The 16,328-nt window shown below is 45.2% G+C and overlaps 3 protein-coding genes across 9 annotated transcripts in view; 1 reads left to right on the top strand and 2 right to left on the bottom strand.

The window, feature by feature from the left end:
- LOC117367851 (galanin peptides-like) overlaps positions 1-7,725 on the bottom strand; it is a 49,079-nt gene extending 41,354 nt beyond the window's left edge. For 2 of the 6 annotated variants that reach the window (XM_033960878.1, XM_033960884.1), the window contains exon 1: positions 7,070-7,725. In XM_033960878.1, the coding sequence (XP_033816769.1) occupies positions 7,070-7,129 (60 nt within the window). In that variant the 5' untranslated portion in view covers positions 7,130-7,725. Of the gene's footprint in view, positions 1-100; positions 225-1,882; positions 2,087-6,970 lie in introns of those variants that run through there. The other 4 variants (XM_033960880.1, XM_033960883.1, XM_033960881.1 and 1 more) reach the window with 4 other exon arrangements.
- Positions 7,726-7,849: 124 nt separating this feature from the next.
- LOC117367850 (GTPase HRas-like) lies at positions 7,850-12,832 on the top strand. 2 transcript variants are annotated; one of them, XM_033960877.1, is made up of 5 exons: positions 7,850-7,997; positions 8,465-8,585; positions 10,782-10,960; positions 11,299-11,458; positions 11,814-12,832. In XM_033960877.1, the coding sequence occupies exons 2-5, from the start codon at positions 8,475-8,477 to the stop codon at positions 11,925-11,927; spliced, it is 564 nt and encodes a 187-aa protein (XP_033816768.1). In that variant the 5' UTR covers positions 7,850-7,997; positions 8,465-8,474; the 3' UTR covers positions 11,928-12,832. The 2 variants fall into 2 exon arrangements, with proteins under 2 accessions (XP_033816768.1, XP_033816767.1); XM_033960876.1 differs by having other exon boundaries at positions 7,911-7,939.
- Positions 12,833-13,140: 308 nt separating this feature from the next.
- KASH5 (KASH domain containing 5) overlaps positions 13,141-16,328 on the bottom strand; it is a 116,737-nt gene continuing 113,549 nt past the window's right edge. The window contains exon 19 of the mRNA XM_033960874.1: positions 13,141-13,849. Coding sequence (XP_033816765.1) covers positions 13,660-13,849 — 190 coding nt within the window. The 3' untranslated portion in view covers positions 13,141-13,659. The remainder of the gene's footprint in view (positions 13,850-16,328) is intronic.

The raw sequence follows: 16,328 nt of genomic DNA, 5'->3' as shown, positions 1-16,328 counted from the left end.
ACCCCGAGGATCTTAATGCAGGATAGAATCTTTAATAGTAATAGGACCTTGCCGCAAATCCCTGCATCTGCCGGCCCAGCCCCCCTCCAATGTCACTCACCTCTTCCGGAGCAGAGGCAACAGAAGTAGTCATCGCGGGACCTTGCTTCCCCAGTGCATGAAACCCCAGGGCTGCCTCAATCCCTTTCCACAGCAGCTATCTCTCCCCACCCCCCATCTACTACTACTACCATCAGTTCTAAAGCGGTTAAAGGCGTACGCAGCACTGTACATGTGCATTTAACATGTAATAGACAGTCCCTGCTCAGAAGAGCTTACAATCTAATTTAGACAAAGAGGACATAGAGGCGTTGGGGAGTTTGAACTACTTATCAGTTCTATAGGGCTATTAGACGCATCTCTCTTTCTCTCATCCCTCCAGTATTCTATAATTCTTATGTTATATTGTTTGTTATATTATGTAAATAAATGAATAGTAGTATGATGCAACTAAGACTGCCCCCAAGAGCTCTTCCCTCCTTCCCCCAATCCCCACCCATCCCACCATCACCTCTGGACTGCCTTTCTCCTCCCTAGCATTCAGCCCTCCACCCTGGGATGAGCTGCTCGCCCTGTGCCACCCAGCTTTCCCCACCGAGTAAAGACCTAGATTGGGAGGTGGGGGAAATAGTCCAGATCTGGAAACAGATTAATGAGTGTAAACGGCAACATGGTAAAAGTTAAAGCCTGGTGAATAATTTAAAAACTTCCTGTCCAAGAAGAATAAAAATCAGACCTTTCAGAGAGGAAGGAGATCTGTGAGGTTTTTTTTTTTCTTTTCAGACTGGACTAATGCAGTGAATTAGAGGTGAGGAATTGATCCATTCAGGAAGGGGATGGGGGTGGGGAGAGGCCCGGCATTTCATATTCCTCCCTCACAGAGAGAAGTGCAGGAGAGACAAAGCAGAGAAAGGGAGAGAGAAAGAGAGACAGATAGGAGAAACATGAGAGAGGAGAGAAGAGAGAGAGAAAGGAGGAAGAGAAGGGAGGGATAGGAGAGAAGAAAGAGGACAAGGCTGGAGGAAGAGAATAGATGGGAGGGAGCAGAGTGGAGAGAAGGGGGTACAACAACAGCAATTTATTATTTATATAACGCTACCGGAGGCACACAGCACTGTGCATTGTACACGTAAGAGACGGTCTCTGCTCAGAAGAGCTTGCAGACTAATTATGACAGGCCCACTACAAAGGGGAGTCAGAACATAGGGAATTAGAGGGGGGCTGATGAGGTGGAATTACATAGGACAAAGGGGAGCCTGAGCTTCTGGATGGAGAAGGGAATTCAGAGAGAGGAGAGGAGTCAGAAGACGGGGCGGGGGTGGGGAATTGACAAAGGCAAACTGAGAGGTCAGCTAAAGACTGGCAGGAAGGGGAGGAGGGAGAGGCCAACCGGGAGAGCAAGGAGAGGAGGGAAGAGGGGAGACCGAGAGGAGGGAAGATGAGCAATTCAGGAAGGCTGGAGGCAGAGGGGAAAGAGGAGAGGGGGAGAAGGTGAGAGAAGGCAAGACAAGGATGATAGGGATGGAGAGAAAGGAGCAGGAGGGAGGCAGAAAGAGGCACAGCCTGACACTTCTTCTGTGCTTAGAGAGGGGACCTCGAAGGGAAGAAGGAGTGGAGAGAAATGGATGAAAAGTCATAAGTGTCCTAATTCCTTTCCTCATTCTGTGTTCAACTCTTTGTGCTGTGTTCAATCTTTCCATGTATCAGCCTGACAGCTGCATGAGGTTCTGATGAACAGCTGTTCTTCAGCTGTCCGTGCTGTCTTCATGCTTTTATGCTTCATCGCGATGACTAAGTGGATTTTCTGAGCACGATGAACGCACTGAATTCCCAATTTACTTACATTTTAAAATTGTGGGAGTAGCTAAGTAACACGCACTTTCCAAAGCAATGGATACCAATCATTTCTGCAATCGAGATCAACAAAAACTGCTTCCATGATTCATCCTCTGCCACAAAGCAGCTCCATCCCACCCATTTCCAGGGAGCACGAGGTCTTCCTTTCTGACCACGGCTTCAGGCCAGCTTTATTGTTACCAGTCTCCCAGGGCACCTGCCACAGGTGACAAGAATCTGAAAGGTGTCCACAGTGAGTAACAAAAATGTTGGCTATTAAAACTCTGTTCCAGAAAAAAAGATCTGAGCGCCTCCTCCCCCTATCCACCACTTATCTCTCCCTTTCTTCAGTGTTCGTGCCACTACTGGAGAAGACAGCTTGCCTGATAAAGAAATTGCCCTGTCAGAAGCTGAGAAGGTTGACGCTGGATGCATCATCCCCCCGACATCTCTGACAACCACCATGCAAGATTCTGCCTCCAGGCCCCGGGAGGGGGAATTCTCTGTGGGTCAGGGCTGGGTGTCTTTCCCTGCCCTGCAATGGGTCATTTTCCCTGGTGATCTCTTCACCCTGCTACCTCTCCGGAGCGCAGTGCAAGCTCCAGTTCTGACTTCTGGACAGGGGAAGCCTGCAAGAACTTTAGTGGAGCTAATATGAGGCAGATCAGCCAGCCTTTATTGTACAGAACTGTGTAACTGGACGGCAGCAGTGGGTCACTGTGATCAGTGTCACACATAACATAACATAACATCGATTTCTAGACCACGTGACCCAAAGAGTTCTATGCGGTTTACAAAAGATTAAATAATTATTAACATCAGGGTAAGAGATTGGAAGACGGTAACTTGAATACCAAAATGGAGTAGACTAAGAAATAATTTTGGAGGTGTTAGTTACTCAGAAACTTGGAAAACAAATAAGTTTTCAATTGCCTTCTAAAATGTAAATAGGAGAATGAATTTGATACCACGTTCTTAAAGATCTCGTGGTGCGCTAAGCCCTGGGCCGGGATTACAGGCTGTGCAAACAGGAAACTGCCCAGGGCTGCCAAGCTATGGGGACCTGTCTGAATTTGAAGGAGACCCAGCCTGCTGGTGGGCTTTGGGATCCCCAATCAAATTTCTGCCCTAGTCCTGACTCGATTGCCCGAGATTTCTCCGCCATGACCTTGACGAACTGTGAGACAGGCGACATCGCCAGTGGCCCACGATATCGCAGTTGTATCTCAGCATCACACCCTACAACCCTGAGCCACCCAGGGCATGTAAAATGGGCACAAGGGGGCTGCTTGGAAGGCCCACTTCGTGCTGTGCCATCCGGGCAGACTTCGTAGGATGCTGTGGGAAACCACACCCTGGGAGCGGGAGTGGGGACGGAAGCTACTGAAGGTCAAGGGGAAGCAGAATGATGCGTGCTCTCATACTACAGAGTGCTGGCGTAGAGATGACGCTGGTGCGGCTGGCACTGCGCCCACTTTCTGAGAGCTTATGCAAAGTGACACACAGTAAAGAGTTGAACAATGCCCCCGATGTTTAATCCCTGACCATCAGGACTAATTAAGAACCTGCGTGAAGCACAGAGAACTACCTGAGACTGCAGAAAATAATGAGAGGAACGTGGGTGGCTGCACTGCGATGCGAGTCCAGTGCACCAAAAATACTCAGCATCTCGGCCTTCTCATCTACACATTCCTCTTTTCAAAACCCTTCCTAGCTCTTTATTTTCAGTTCTGGAGCCTCTACCTCTGAAACAACAGACACGCTGGAGACGGAAAAAAACAGAATAGTGGAGCACTGCCTATAACCCTACATCAGGGCTTAACATAAGAACAGCCATACGGAATCAAAACAAGGGTTCATCATGTCCAGTATCCTGTTTCCAACAGTGACTAGTTCAGGTCACAAGTACTTGGCAAGATCCCAAAAGTTGGGTTACCACATGGCTCCAGAAAAAGGAGGATAGTGAGGCATGAAGGCAATGGAAGTAAAACCTGAATGTCTCAATCTGTCCTCCTTTTTCTGGAGCCATATGTTCCCAAAAGAGTAACACAGATTTTATTTTATACTGCTTATCCTAAAAATAAGCGGTGGTTTTCAGGAAATTAGCTAAGCCTTTTTTAAACTCTGCAAAGCTAGCTCACAATGGATATGCATGAGATAAATGCATATGTGCTACCTCAACTGTATACAAATCTCTCCATGCATATTCATTGTAGGTACCCTAAAAATCTGACTGGCTTGAGAACCCCTGCCCTAGAGGAAAGAGGGTGAAATGGCAAACATCCAAATACGGTACCCCCAAGTATAAACCTGTCTCAGAGGAGAGAATGGTGTGGCACAGCAGGTCACAGGATGAAGCTCTGATATGATAGATTTAGAGGTAACATCAGAAAATATTGGTTCTCTGTTAACTTACAAGATATTCACAGAATATCCCAGGAGTGAGAAAAAAGCTGAGACCACAGAATTTGGGGAAGGAAATGGCTGTCTGTTCTCTCTCTGTAGTCACAAGAGATTTGGGGCACAGCCAGCCTCAGATACCGATTTTTGCTGAGCTGTGGATTAGCACTGCAACTCCTGGGAAGGCCCCGCCCCGTCTCTCTGGAATTCCATGCCAAAAAATTTGAGAGAAGAGACAACCCTAAACTATTTTAAGTCCAAACTTAAAGTTTTCCTTTTTGCCGATGCCTTTGAACTATATAACTGCCTTTTAAGGACTAAATAATAGCTAACCTGTGCCTCCCCCTTCGTTCCAGTTTGTCTTAGTTCATCTGTCAATCTAACAACTGCAGTTGGTCTGTTTTTATTAATTTGGTTTGCTTATATGTTCTTTATGCTTTGTATTTATGTACACCTCCTAGAAGGCTCTTGACTTTAATTAAAGGGGATGATTGAGGCTACCACCTCACTGTCTTCCTGCTCACCAGGCCCAGATCAGCATCTCTGCCCCAGTTGAAGTGGAAACCTTAGGAACTGCTAAGTGATTTGATTCCAGCAGCCCAGTCCTCGAATCTTTAGGGATTTCAGGAATTGCTCTGGAATGGTTTACCTCCGATTTCTCTGATAGGTGTTACCAGGTCTGCCTTTCAACATCTTCATCAGAACCTTACACACAGGATTTGGGTGTCCCTCCAAGGCTCTATTTTATCACCTATGCTGTTTAATCTTTTTCTTGCTCCTCTTCTGACCAATCGCTCAGTCTATTGGATTTACAGTACAGTACTGTAAAGGTAAGTAGCCAGCGGCGCACCCAGGCCGGCATGCAGCAGCGAGCTTTTCGTGCTGCCAGCCAGCCCTGCACTGCTCCTTGATAGGCTGCCGCAAGAACCGCAAATCCCGAAAGAACTTGCGGCAGCCTATCAAGGAGCAGTGCAGGGCTGGCTGGCAGCACGAAAAGCTTGCTGCTGCATGCCAGCTTGGGTTCGCCGCTGGCTACTTACCTTTACAATCTTCTGGAGGATTTCAGCGCGGGCTACACGCTGGACCACTAGGGAACCAACAGGTACATGAGGGAGGGAAGGAGGGAGGGTGGTAATTGTTAGTGTCGGCCGGGGCAGGAGACGGGAGGGACCCCTCCTGTCCCGGCCTAAGGCAGGCCTGCAGGAAGTCCGGGAGGGTTTCAGGTGGTCACTGGGGGATGACCCGAATATAAACCAGGACCCCCATTTTTGGGCCAATTTGGCCCCAAAATCTCGGTTTATATTCGACTATATACGGTAACCGCTCTTTTAAAAAAGGCCCATTGGTTACCCATCTCCCACAGAATTACATTTAAAATTATTTTTCTTGTGTTCAGTGTTCAGACCAAGCACTCCTCCTTGTTTATTGACAGACTTCTGATCCCGTACAAAACCTCGCGTTTACTACGATCATCTCAGCATCATCTTCTTACAGTCCCATCTGTTTGTCAGTTATATTAAGACACAACACACAAAACCATTTATTCTGTATTCGCACCCACATTATCGAATGCCCTCCCTATAGCTCTAAGACTGGAAACTAATTCTAATCACTTCAAATCTAATTTTAAAACCTAACCTCTTTAAGGACGCTTTTGAGCTTTAGATAAATGGTTCACTCAAGCCTTTCCCATGTCCATATCGTACTTTCAATTGCCTCTTCATTGTTTTATTTCATGAATTGTAACCCAGCCCATTTTCCTCCTGTACCATGTTTTGTCAATTTAAATTTTTTTATATGTATGTCCTCTCACCTGTTTTTAATTGTGATGTAGGGAGGGAGGAGTGGGGGATAATTGTTAGTATTGGCTGGGATGGGAGACAGGAGGGATCCCTCTTGTCCCGGCCTAACGGCAGGCTACAGGAAGTCCAGGAGGGTGTCGGGTGGATACTGGGTGATGACCCAAAAATCTTGACCTATATTTAAGTATATACGGTATCTTTAAAAAAAAATAATAATTTTGTACAATGTAAACCGCTTTGGTATTTAAAAGCAGTATATCAAACCATAATAAACTTGAAACTTAGGACATTAGCTCCTTGTGCATTGTGGGATTTGTAGTCACTTTCTGCATGTTAACTCTATGCTGCAGGTACCAGAACAGGGTGGTCAGAAATCCCAGACTGGTTTAAAGATCTTTCTCCTTTCCTCTGCAATGGGGAAGCCCATTAATTAGCCCAAGTACCTGGGCTGGGAGCTCTCTGAAGGAGCCAGTTATGAACTGTGCTTGTATATTGCAATTTTCATTTATTTCCATGATATATTGTTCTCTGAACAGCTTTGGGGCCTAAAAAATGTGATCTATAAATACAACACAAAATTAATACAACAGAACACAACAAAATATATATAATATAATATAGCATACCACAATATAAAATAACATAACAGAACATATAATACAACAAAAATACAAAACAACTCAACAAACACAACCTAACACATAACTACAACAAAGCAGAATATAAGAAAACAAAACACAGCACAACATAATATAGCTGATGGGTTGAGTGGGTGATCTAGGCAGCCACTTTCCTGAAATTAGATTGTAAGCTCTTCTAAGCAGTGACCGTCTATTATATGCTAAAAGTATAAAAATGATAAATAACAGTAGTAGCAGTAACAATTTACTTGCCAGAATTCCAAATGAAACCCTGTGGGTATCCTCTCCTGCTTACATTGAGAGTCAGGACATGTTCTTAATAATGGTAATCAAAGACTGAACTGAACCCACTTGGAGAAAGTGCCCCAGGGAGAGACCCGAATCATGCCCAGGCTTAGGAGTGAGGCTCATAACTAACACATTTCGAGAAATTATCCCGTATTTCCCTTCGCTTTGGACCCACAGGTCTGATTAAAAAGAATTTCCAGGGGCAGGTACTAGGGACCTGGATTGGCCACCGTGAGAACGGGCTACTGGGCTTGATGGACCATTGGTCTGACCCAGTAAGGCTATTCTTATGTGACTTGGGTGAATCTGGGGTTGGGGCCATGGGTCCGGATTTTACAATAGTAAACCCTCTGCTCGTTTAGTCCAAGAACTGATGGTTAAAACCAGTTTAGGTGCAGATCTGGGCGACCTCCCCACAATCCAGGCGACAGAGTCAAGGCAGAATGTAGCATTTCAATTTTGACGGGGTGGTGTTGGGATGATCTTGGTGCGGAAGGGGCACCCTCTCTCTCCCTTTTGTCCTAAGCTGTCATTGGCAGCTCATTCGACGCATTCCTATGGATAACAATGAAAGAAAGGGCAGGAAATGCAAGAAAACGTGAGATCTGAACTGGGATCTCACATCCTTGGGAATGTCACTGGAAAGGAAGAAACAGGATCGCCCTGTTCGTCTGACCCACGATCCTGCCTAATAAAGCTGGTTGAGAAGAGCGAGAGAGAAAAAAACAAGAGGTCGGGTCCGGTGCGCGCGGCGTAGCTCCCATTGGCCCGAGCGGGGCGCTGCCCCGAGCCGATTGGTGGAGCCGCGACGGAGCCGAGGCGGCATTGGCCAGCAGCGGGTGGCAGTAAGGGAGGGGCCGCGTGCGCTTCCGGTTCGGGGCTGTAAAGCAGGAAGTGGAGGGAGCGGGGCGCAGCGGCGATGGAGGGGAGACGGTGAGGAGAAGAAGGGAGGGAGGGAGCCAGCCAGCCAGCGGAACCGGAAGCAGAGCTGGTGAGAAGCCAGTGTGTGCCCCCCCCTCCCCATGTTAAGAACCCAGTGCGCTTCCTCCTCCAGTACCCCTCATCTCCCCCACCACACCCCACAATGTTGAGAACCCAGTGCTTCTCTTCTCCCTTACAGAACTGGCACCCCTTAGCACTAGGACTCTCATTGTCTCCCCCCTTTCCCTAATGTATGAGCCCTGTATGATTTCACTACCCTCCCCCCACCGAGTTGTACACAGTATGGCCAGTGTAAGATTTTTACATGGACCCCCATCCCTCCAGCCATAGTTTGGTATTGTCTCTTGAAAAGCCGCCTGTTTATGGCCTTTCATTACCACTGGCTTCATGGAAACTCAATATGCTGTTATAATTAATATATATTTATTTCTATTAACAATCAATAACAGGTTACAAGAAAGCTTACAGCTTTATTCTGAGCCATTCGAACACTCTCACTTTCTGCTTCTTTTCCAGGGGTGGCATCATGACGGAATACAAACTGGTGGTGGTGGGAGCTGGTGGTGTGGGCAAGAGCGCCCTCACTATCCAACTTATACAGAACCACTTCGTCGATGAATATGATCCAACTATAGAGGTGAGTGACCCTATGACCCCAGTCAGCCCTGGGAGGGAGCCCCCTACCATGTAGGGTACAACGCTCCAAATCAGTTCCCGGAGACCCTACCTGGTATGGTGTGAATCTCAAGCCAGCTCAATGCTGTAGCCAGACTTCCCAGTGTTATGTGGTGAGAAGCTGAAAGTGGACCATCGGCCACTCCATTTTCAGCAAGATTCGGTAAATGGCACTCAAAATTTGACCTCCAATTGGCACTGAGCACCATTCTATAACGGATGGCCTGGGATTGGCATCCCAGTTTGCACTCAGATCCTCATAATTCTATAACATTGCATGGATTTTAAGGGAACTCCCCCCTGTCCTGCCCATGCCCCTCCATGGATACACCCCTTTTGCAAATCTATTCTATAAATGGTCACGCAAGTGTATTTTTGTACAGATGGGCTATTTCCCCCGTTTGCTTTCAGTAATAAATTAGTACCAATACCCAAGAAGCCACATCTTTCTGTACCATCTCTTCACTGCAGTTATGAAGAAGGATCTCGGCTCATTGTGCTGTCCTCAAGCCAATCCCAGTATGGGATTCTGATGAGGAGCTTTGACTCTCTTATGCTGGGGAGCAGGGAGCAGCATAATAAAATATCAGTGCCCAATCCACAGTGGGTTCCACGCTCTCTCCTGTATTATTTAAGTCTTCTTATTACCCTCATTCAAAGTTCTGGAGAAGGGGTTTTCATCTTAGCTAATCATGGCCCCACAACTGCTTGGATAAAGTATTAGTTTGGCTTAATGAGCACCATTTGATATTAAATGTTTCTAAAACCACAGGCCACTTGTATCATCCGTCACAGGCTCCAACACTATTTGGTAAACCTTGGGTGTTCAGATAGATTACAGACTATATTTTTTTTAACGATCAAGTATCTGCTCCTGTGTAAATGGGATTTGACGTTTTACAGCTGCGCTCCTTGAAGTATTTATTTGAGGAATCTACACATTTAATTCGTGCCTTGCTTATATCTCACATTGATTTTGGAAACCTGATATACAAAGGAACGTCTTCTAGCAATATTAGATGCTTACAGAAGTTGCAAAACACAGCAATTAAGGGTTTTAGGAGAATGTCCACAGATACAATCGTATCGCTGTTCTTTTGAAATGTTTTCACTGGCTGCCTATTTGCTTTAGAATAAAATTGAAAATCCATACTTGAGCTCTTGTGCCTCTAGAATGTTGAGAACATTATAGGACTGCCAGTTGCTAAAGCACACTGGGAGGCCACACGAGAGCACTCTTTTTTTTGACTGACTCCCATACTGTAGAACAAACTGCCTAGCTTTAATCTGAGCACAGGGAAATCTGAAGAAAAAAAAAAGTTGTGTTAAAAACTAAGAGGCCCTTTTATAAGCTGTAGAAAGCATTAACGTGAACTTACCACAGGATACACTGGGGCATCCTGTGGACACTTCCAAATCAGCCTACGCTGTGTGCTAAAACTATTTTTCCAGGAGGTTCTTCTTCACACAGAGGGTTGTGGACACATGGAACGCGCTCCCGGAGGAAGTGGTCGGGCAGAGTACGCTACGGGGATTCAAAGAGGGATTGGATGGATACCTGAAAGATAGGGTGATTGAGGGATACAGATAGGGATAGATATGAAAATGGAAAGAGTATAGATAAAAACAAGGGGGCTATAGGGCTAAATCAAGATAACCTGACAGGTCGTGGACCTGATGGGCCGCCGCGGGTGCGGACTGCTGGGCGCAATGGACCTCTGGTCTGACCCAGCGGAGGCAAATTCTTATGTTCTTATGTCTACAAAATAGGTGTTGGTAAGTGCACACTTGGTAATTTTTTTAATGGCATATTGGAAAGCATAAGCATGTCTCTTAGAGTATGGGAGGAACCTGTGTAAAGGCACATTAAGACTACTTTTTATTGAAGCTTAGTTAAAGAATCCCTAATTTTTTATGTAGATGTTTGCCATTTAAGTTGCTAGGAGGGGAGGATTCATTAATGTAATATGTATAAATATGTGTATTTGCAGTCAGAGTGAATTGGGTCTTGCTTGTCGTTTGAATAGAGTTCAACCATTGTGTTCTGGTAAAGCCAGGTAGTATACCAAGGTTTAATAAACAATGTTTTAAATTAGAAAGCATGTGCTCCCTGTAGACGATCAACTGAGTCTTCCCTCTCCTCTTTCTCCCGCCACAGGACTCTTATCGCAAGCAGGTGGTGATAGACGGTGAGACCTGCCTCCTGGACATTTTGGACACAGCAGGCCAAGAGGAGTACAGCGCCATGAGAGATCAGTACATGCGCACAGGAGAGGGCTTCCTCTGCGTCTTTGCCATCAATAACATGAAATCCTTCCAAGATGTCCACCACTACAGGTCAGCGTCCTTTCCTGTCCCTGGAGACACCCAGAAACCTTCCAAACACTCGGTTCAGTTAGCAGGGATGGGTAGGTGTAAGATAGTGTTGTACCAGAACATAGCTTGCCTGCTCATACTGCCTCTCAGTCTCAGTGCGCTAAGAACCAGGGGGACTTGTTTAATAGATGAACCACTTTGGTTGTATCGCAGAAAGGCAGTATACCAAATCTGTGACCTTTTACCTTGATTTTAGTGATCTGAATATGAACCAGGCGCTAAAGCACAGTGGCCACTGTGCTCTGTACATAGGACTTGAATCAGGATTTTCAGCTGCTTTATCTGTTCTTGGCCCACAGGGAGCAGATTAACAGAGTGAAGGATTCAGATGACGTCCCCATGGTTTTAGTTGGAAACAAATGTGACCTGCCTTCTCGGACAATTGACACAAAACAAGCGCAAGAGCTGGCCAGGGGCTACGGGATCCCATTCATCGAGACATCCGCAAAGACCAGACAGGTACACTCTGAATGACCAGAAGACTGTTTACTGAACCTAGGGAACTGCAAAACAAAGAGCAGTTTGAGGTGGGGGTGTTAAGAGTAGCCAGGCAATAGTGAATTTATTGAGAAAAATCTGTATACAACTGAACTGGAGTGCAGTGAGGGCCTTGTGGTTCTGTTTTTCACCCTTGGGCGGTTGAACCCAGTTCAGCAGCCTGGCAGTACTAATGTGAAAGCAGTTTGCAATTTAAAGTCAACCCTGCCACGGTGGCCCCTTTTCATTGTTTAGTATTGGATACTACACAAGGTCTTAAAATCAGCAGTGACATCTTGTGCTTTTTTTTTTTTTTCTTCTTCTTTTGTGGTGGCAGGGAGTGGAAGATGCCTTTTATACACTTGTCCGGGAGATCCGGAAGCATAAAGAGAAGATCACAAATGGGAAGAAAAAGAGAAAGAAATCTTCTAGGAGATGCCGAATCCTCTGAGCCGACTGAGGCCTCTGCCAGAGTGTGTCCAACTACAAGCTGGCTGAACATCTGCTCAGAAACACACTGTGGGACTGAAATGCAAAACTAACTGAACTGGAGAGGGACTGAAGGTGCTCTGTCTCCCTCCTCCTCCCACCCATCGGGAGGGCGGGAAAGAAGCAGGAATGCTTTGTGGTCTGTTAGTATGTGAGCCGCAGGCGCAATGCTGGACAAAGAAGGGAATGTTTTGGTTAGCTTGCAAAAATCTGCTCGGATACTGGATCCATTTTGCTTTTCCTTTTGTGGCTCCCCAGCCCACCTTGACAACCTCCCCTCCTTTTTACTATAACCTCTTCCTTTCAGCTTTTAATATTGTGGCTGGCATATGAGCTTTCCAACTAGTGGAAAATCTTCCCTGTGGGCGGGAAGAGGCAGAGGTGGGCACGGAAGGTCTATTCTGCACCCTCTGTTCTCATCTAGCATGAAGTCAGAAAAAGACCAGCCAACCTGCTTGTTTAAGGAGAGGATAAGGAACAGGTTGCATAAGACCTGTCTGTACCGTCCCAATTTCCAGCAGTCGTGGTTTAGGGGTACATTCAGCCCAGGGTGACAATTCCCAGCCTATGACTGATCTGGTCTTAATCGTTTGTCGAATCTGCCTCCATTATGCTCTTACCTGAGTTCAGTGGGCTGCAAATTCCAGTTCTATCGCTGACCTATACATGACTTTGGGTGAGTCAGTTTGTCTGCATTTACTTAGCTGCGCTCACAAAGGGGACACTTTTCATTGGAAGCTGTCACGTAAGCCAGGCCACCTGCCCCAGAGGTGGCCACATGTGTGTTTATAAAGCAAGTTTGATTACTCTTTGGGTAAAAGGTGCTACGGAAATTGGAATCATGAATAAAAGACATTTTCCTCCTAATCTGCTAAGTGTGATTAAAACCCCTCAGGTAAGAGAGTAGCCATTGGATTTAATGCTAAGCTTGTTTGCTTTTTTTTAAATTTTCTTCTGTGGTGAAGTGTTTCATCGCTCCCCTTCTTTATTCTTCACCCTCCTAGCAAGTAATGCAGTCACTTGGAGGGGGAGGGAACGTTAAATTCAATTGTTGGGGCTAGCTGCAGATGCTCTACAGTGGGCGTAGCTTCCATTAGGATCCCAAACCACCAGGAAGTTGTGCTGAAGCTTTGTGATATTTGAGATTTATTTACAGTTTTAATATACCACCCAACTACTAAGGCAAACACAGCAATTTACAATTAATAAACAGAGTAATTAAAATCAGAAAAAAGTTCCATTCTACAACAGGACGGTCCCATAAAAGAAAACCTCCAATATTTAAAACCAAGAGAAGATAGAAAAGAAAAATCAAGAAACCATGTACTCCACAGCCTCCCATTCCCTGGTAAAGAGACCCCAAAGCCTTGATGGGTTTTATAAACTGTCTTTATGAAAAGATTAAGCTAAACAGTCAAAAATGGTGCATAAAATCCACACTGGATCATCAATACATACATATGTGTAATAGAGATCATTCTTCCCCACATTGTGAAAAACAACGGTCCTGGCTACAACTCACCCCTACATTTAGAATCTTGTTCTTTGTCTTTGGTTACTGCAGAGCGGAGACTGCTGCTCTGAATACACCGAAAATGCCCTTTCTGGCAACTGGTGTGGTGGGAGCAGAAACACAATGGGTGGAAACAAATTTGTTTAGACTTTCTTGGCACAGTGTGTCAGGCTTTCCTTTTTCACACTGGTGGAGGCTTCAGGTAGCGCAGCTGGATGTGAGGCCAAAACACTCCCCTTGTTGTTGTCCAAATGCGATCCACGTCACCAGACAGGAGTGTGCTCAATAGCAGAAGCAGCAACAAGAATGCCAGCACTGGGGCTCCCTGGACCAAAACCAGCCAGAGCTGACGGTCTGGTTTTGATGGGGGTCTAAGGAGAAGAAACAGAATCAGTCACACAGACTCGTGGAGGGAAGGGGGAGCAATCAGAGTGCTGAAAAGCAAGCTTTGTACCAAGTCCACCTAGCTCCTCCAGGCTATGGGAAATTCCACCCTTCTGCAGTCTCGCTTCTCTGTCATTTCAGGCCCATAGGCAGAAGGCTTAGCACCTCCCCTCCTGACCTCTGAAATCCTTGTCTGATTTTATGAGATTTAGGTCTGCTACTGCCATACATACTGTCTTCACTCTTTGTACTGGGACTTATTTCTACCTGCTTTTGCGCTGCCCCCCTCCCAATCCTCCATGTTAAAACAGTGGTGCTGAACCCAGTCTTCAGGACACACCCAGACAGGCAGGTTTTCAGGATATCCACAATGAATTTCAGGAGATAAATTTGCACACAAATATATCTCCCGCACATCTATTAAAATATTTCTAGACCACAGGAGTTTATAGTTCTAGGCAGTGCCCAGTGAAAGCATACATGCTAAATATAGTAAGATACTTAGCAATATCATATGCTTTTTTATTTATGGATTTCAACTATCAATTCAAGATTAACTTGTACAGAAAGTGATCACAGCAAAAGAAAAACAATACATCTTCCAATTTTATATAAGAACATAAATATTGCTTAATCACTCAAGTCCACAAATAAGATCCATGTTGTAGTATAAACGGAATAAGAAAAAATTAATAACTAAGATACGTGGAACACGGTTAACTGATATTCAAGCGTCTAATATCAAAGCCCTCATTTATTTTCCTTCTCCAGGGGGGACATAGAAAGAAGAGCCGTTAGCTGGTGTGGCTCAAAGAAAACATATTTCTGAGAATTATATTGTACTATACATTTGCAAGGATGACGGAGATAAAAAGTTTCCCCAAGAGCCAAAACACCAGGTTTTAATAATAAGAACTCTCTTCGACACCTCTGTGTATCTTTTGCCAGATGTGGGAACATTTGTATCTTAAAATCAAGAAACTTTTTCTCTTTATTTTTGAAGAATAATCTCAGGAGCCAGTTTTTATCCAATGTAATAGCCAAGGTCACAATCAGTGTTGCAGGTGTTGTACTTTCTTTATCTGACAATTCAAGTAAAGCAGAAACATCAATTGGACCTTGGTTCCTTTCCTGGTGATCTTGATTTTTACTCGGTAAATAATAGACCTGAGTGAAAGGAGGCAATGAATCTTCTGATACTTATAGTATCTCCAACAAATAGTGTTTTAACATTTCTCTTGGAGTAACTTAATATTCGGGGAAAATTAATCAATCTAAGATTATTACTCCTAGAGAAATTTTCAAATGTCTCCATCTTCCTTCTTAAATTAACATTGTCCTTAATTAATGTCTCTTGGAGCAATTTGGAAGACTTAAGTTGATCTTTAATGTTCTGAATATCTAATTTTGTTTCATCTAGGTCTTGTTTTATCTGAAGAACTTTTTTCTCCTGAGATTTTATTTTTCCCTCAATCTGAAAATAGTTAGTATTGACTGTTCTAACCAAATTGGCAGTCAGATCTCACAAAGCTTCTAAAGTCACTTCTTGGGGCTTTACAATTTTAAAGTTTGCAAATCTGAAATTGAAAAGTCAGGCTCGCCAACCAAGGGTTTTTCTCCTCTCTGTTCCTCCTGGGTCAGGACTAGTCCCAATGTTGTACCGTTCTCGTGTACATTCAGGCTCTGGTGTAGACTCAGAGATCCTGAGTCGATGTTAGTAATCTCGCTGTCCCCAGGAACCTGGGGGGGGAGAGCGCATGCCAACTTCAGACTGCCTCTCTACCCCCGGAGAACTAGCGGCACGAGGATTGGGAGGAGAAGCTCTCACGTTGGGGCTCAACGAGATCTCATGCGCCCGAAACGACGCCTCCATTCCGTCTCCCGGAAGCGCCTCAGGCAATGGCAACACCCGCGTTCCTAAGGCGCCCTGCATCCGCCTCAGCAAGTCTTCAAGGTTGCCAGAGGAGACTGCTCCAGGGCGCCGCGAGGTTCCAGGGACACCCTTTCCTCTCCTCTTCGGCATTACTGTCATACACCAAGACGAAAAACCGCCGGGAGAAAAGTTTCAAAGGATAAGGCTTGCGGGCAGCTGCTCAGCAAACCGTGACCGCGGCCATCTTGGATCCCCAGATAAACAATATTACCGATGGAAATGCAATATCATATGCTTTATCTTTTGAAATGTTTGAATATTCCCCATTGAGGTACAACCCTGGTTGAAAAAATAGCTTTGAGTTGTCATCTGCAGTTTTCTAATGTTCAAATTTTATCTGGCAGTTTTCCTTCCCAGCTAAGGAAAAAGACTAGTTCCAGGTCTTAGGCCATGCAGTTCTGTTAGGCTTCACAGATGGTGTCGGGTAAGAGGACTGCTTCTCTGGAGAATACTTTGAAAATCATAGGCCCTAATATTCAGAAAATGCTGGCCGCCTGATATTCAAAGTGATTTAAATAACCGGGAGAAGCTCC

The sequence above is a fragment of the Geotrypetes seraphini genome, chromosome 10 (assembly GCF_902459505.1).
Source record: "Geotrypetes seraphini chromosome 10, aGeoSer1.1, whole genome shotgun sequence".
NCBI lineage: Eukaryota > Metazoa > Chordata > Amphibia > Gymnophiona > Dermophiidae > Geotrypetes > Geotrypetes seraphini.
Note: the sequence above shows the minus strand (reverse complement) of the source record. Positions and strands in the feature narration are given on the sequence as shown.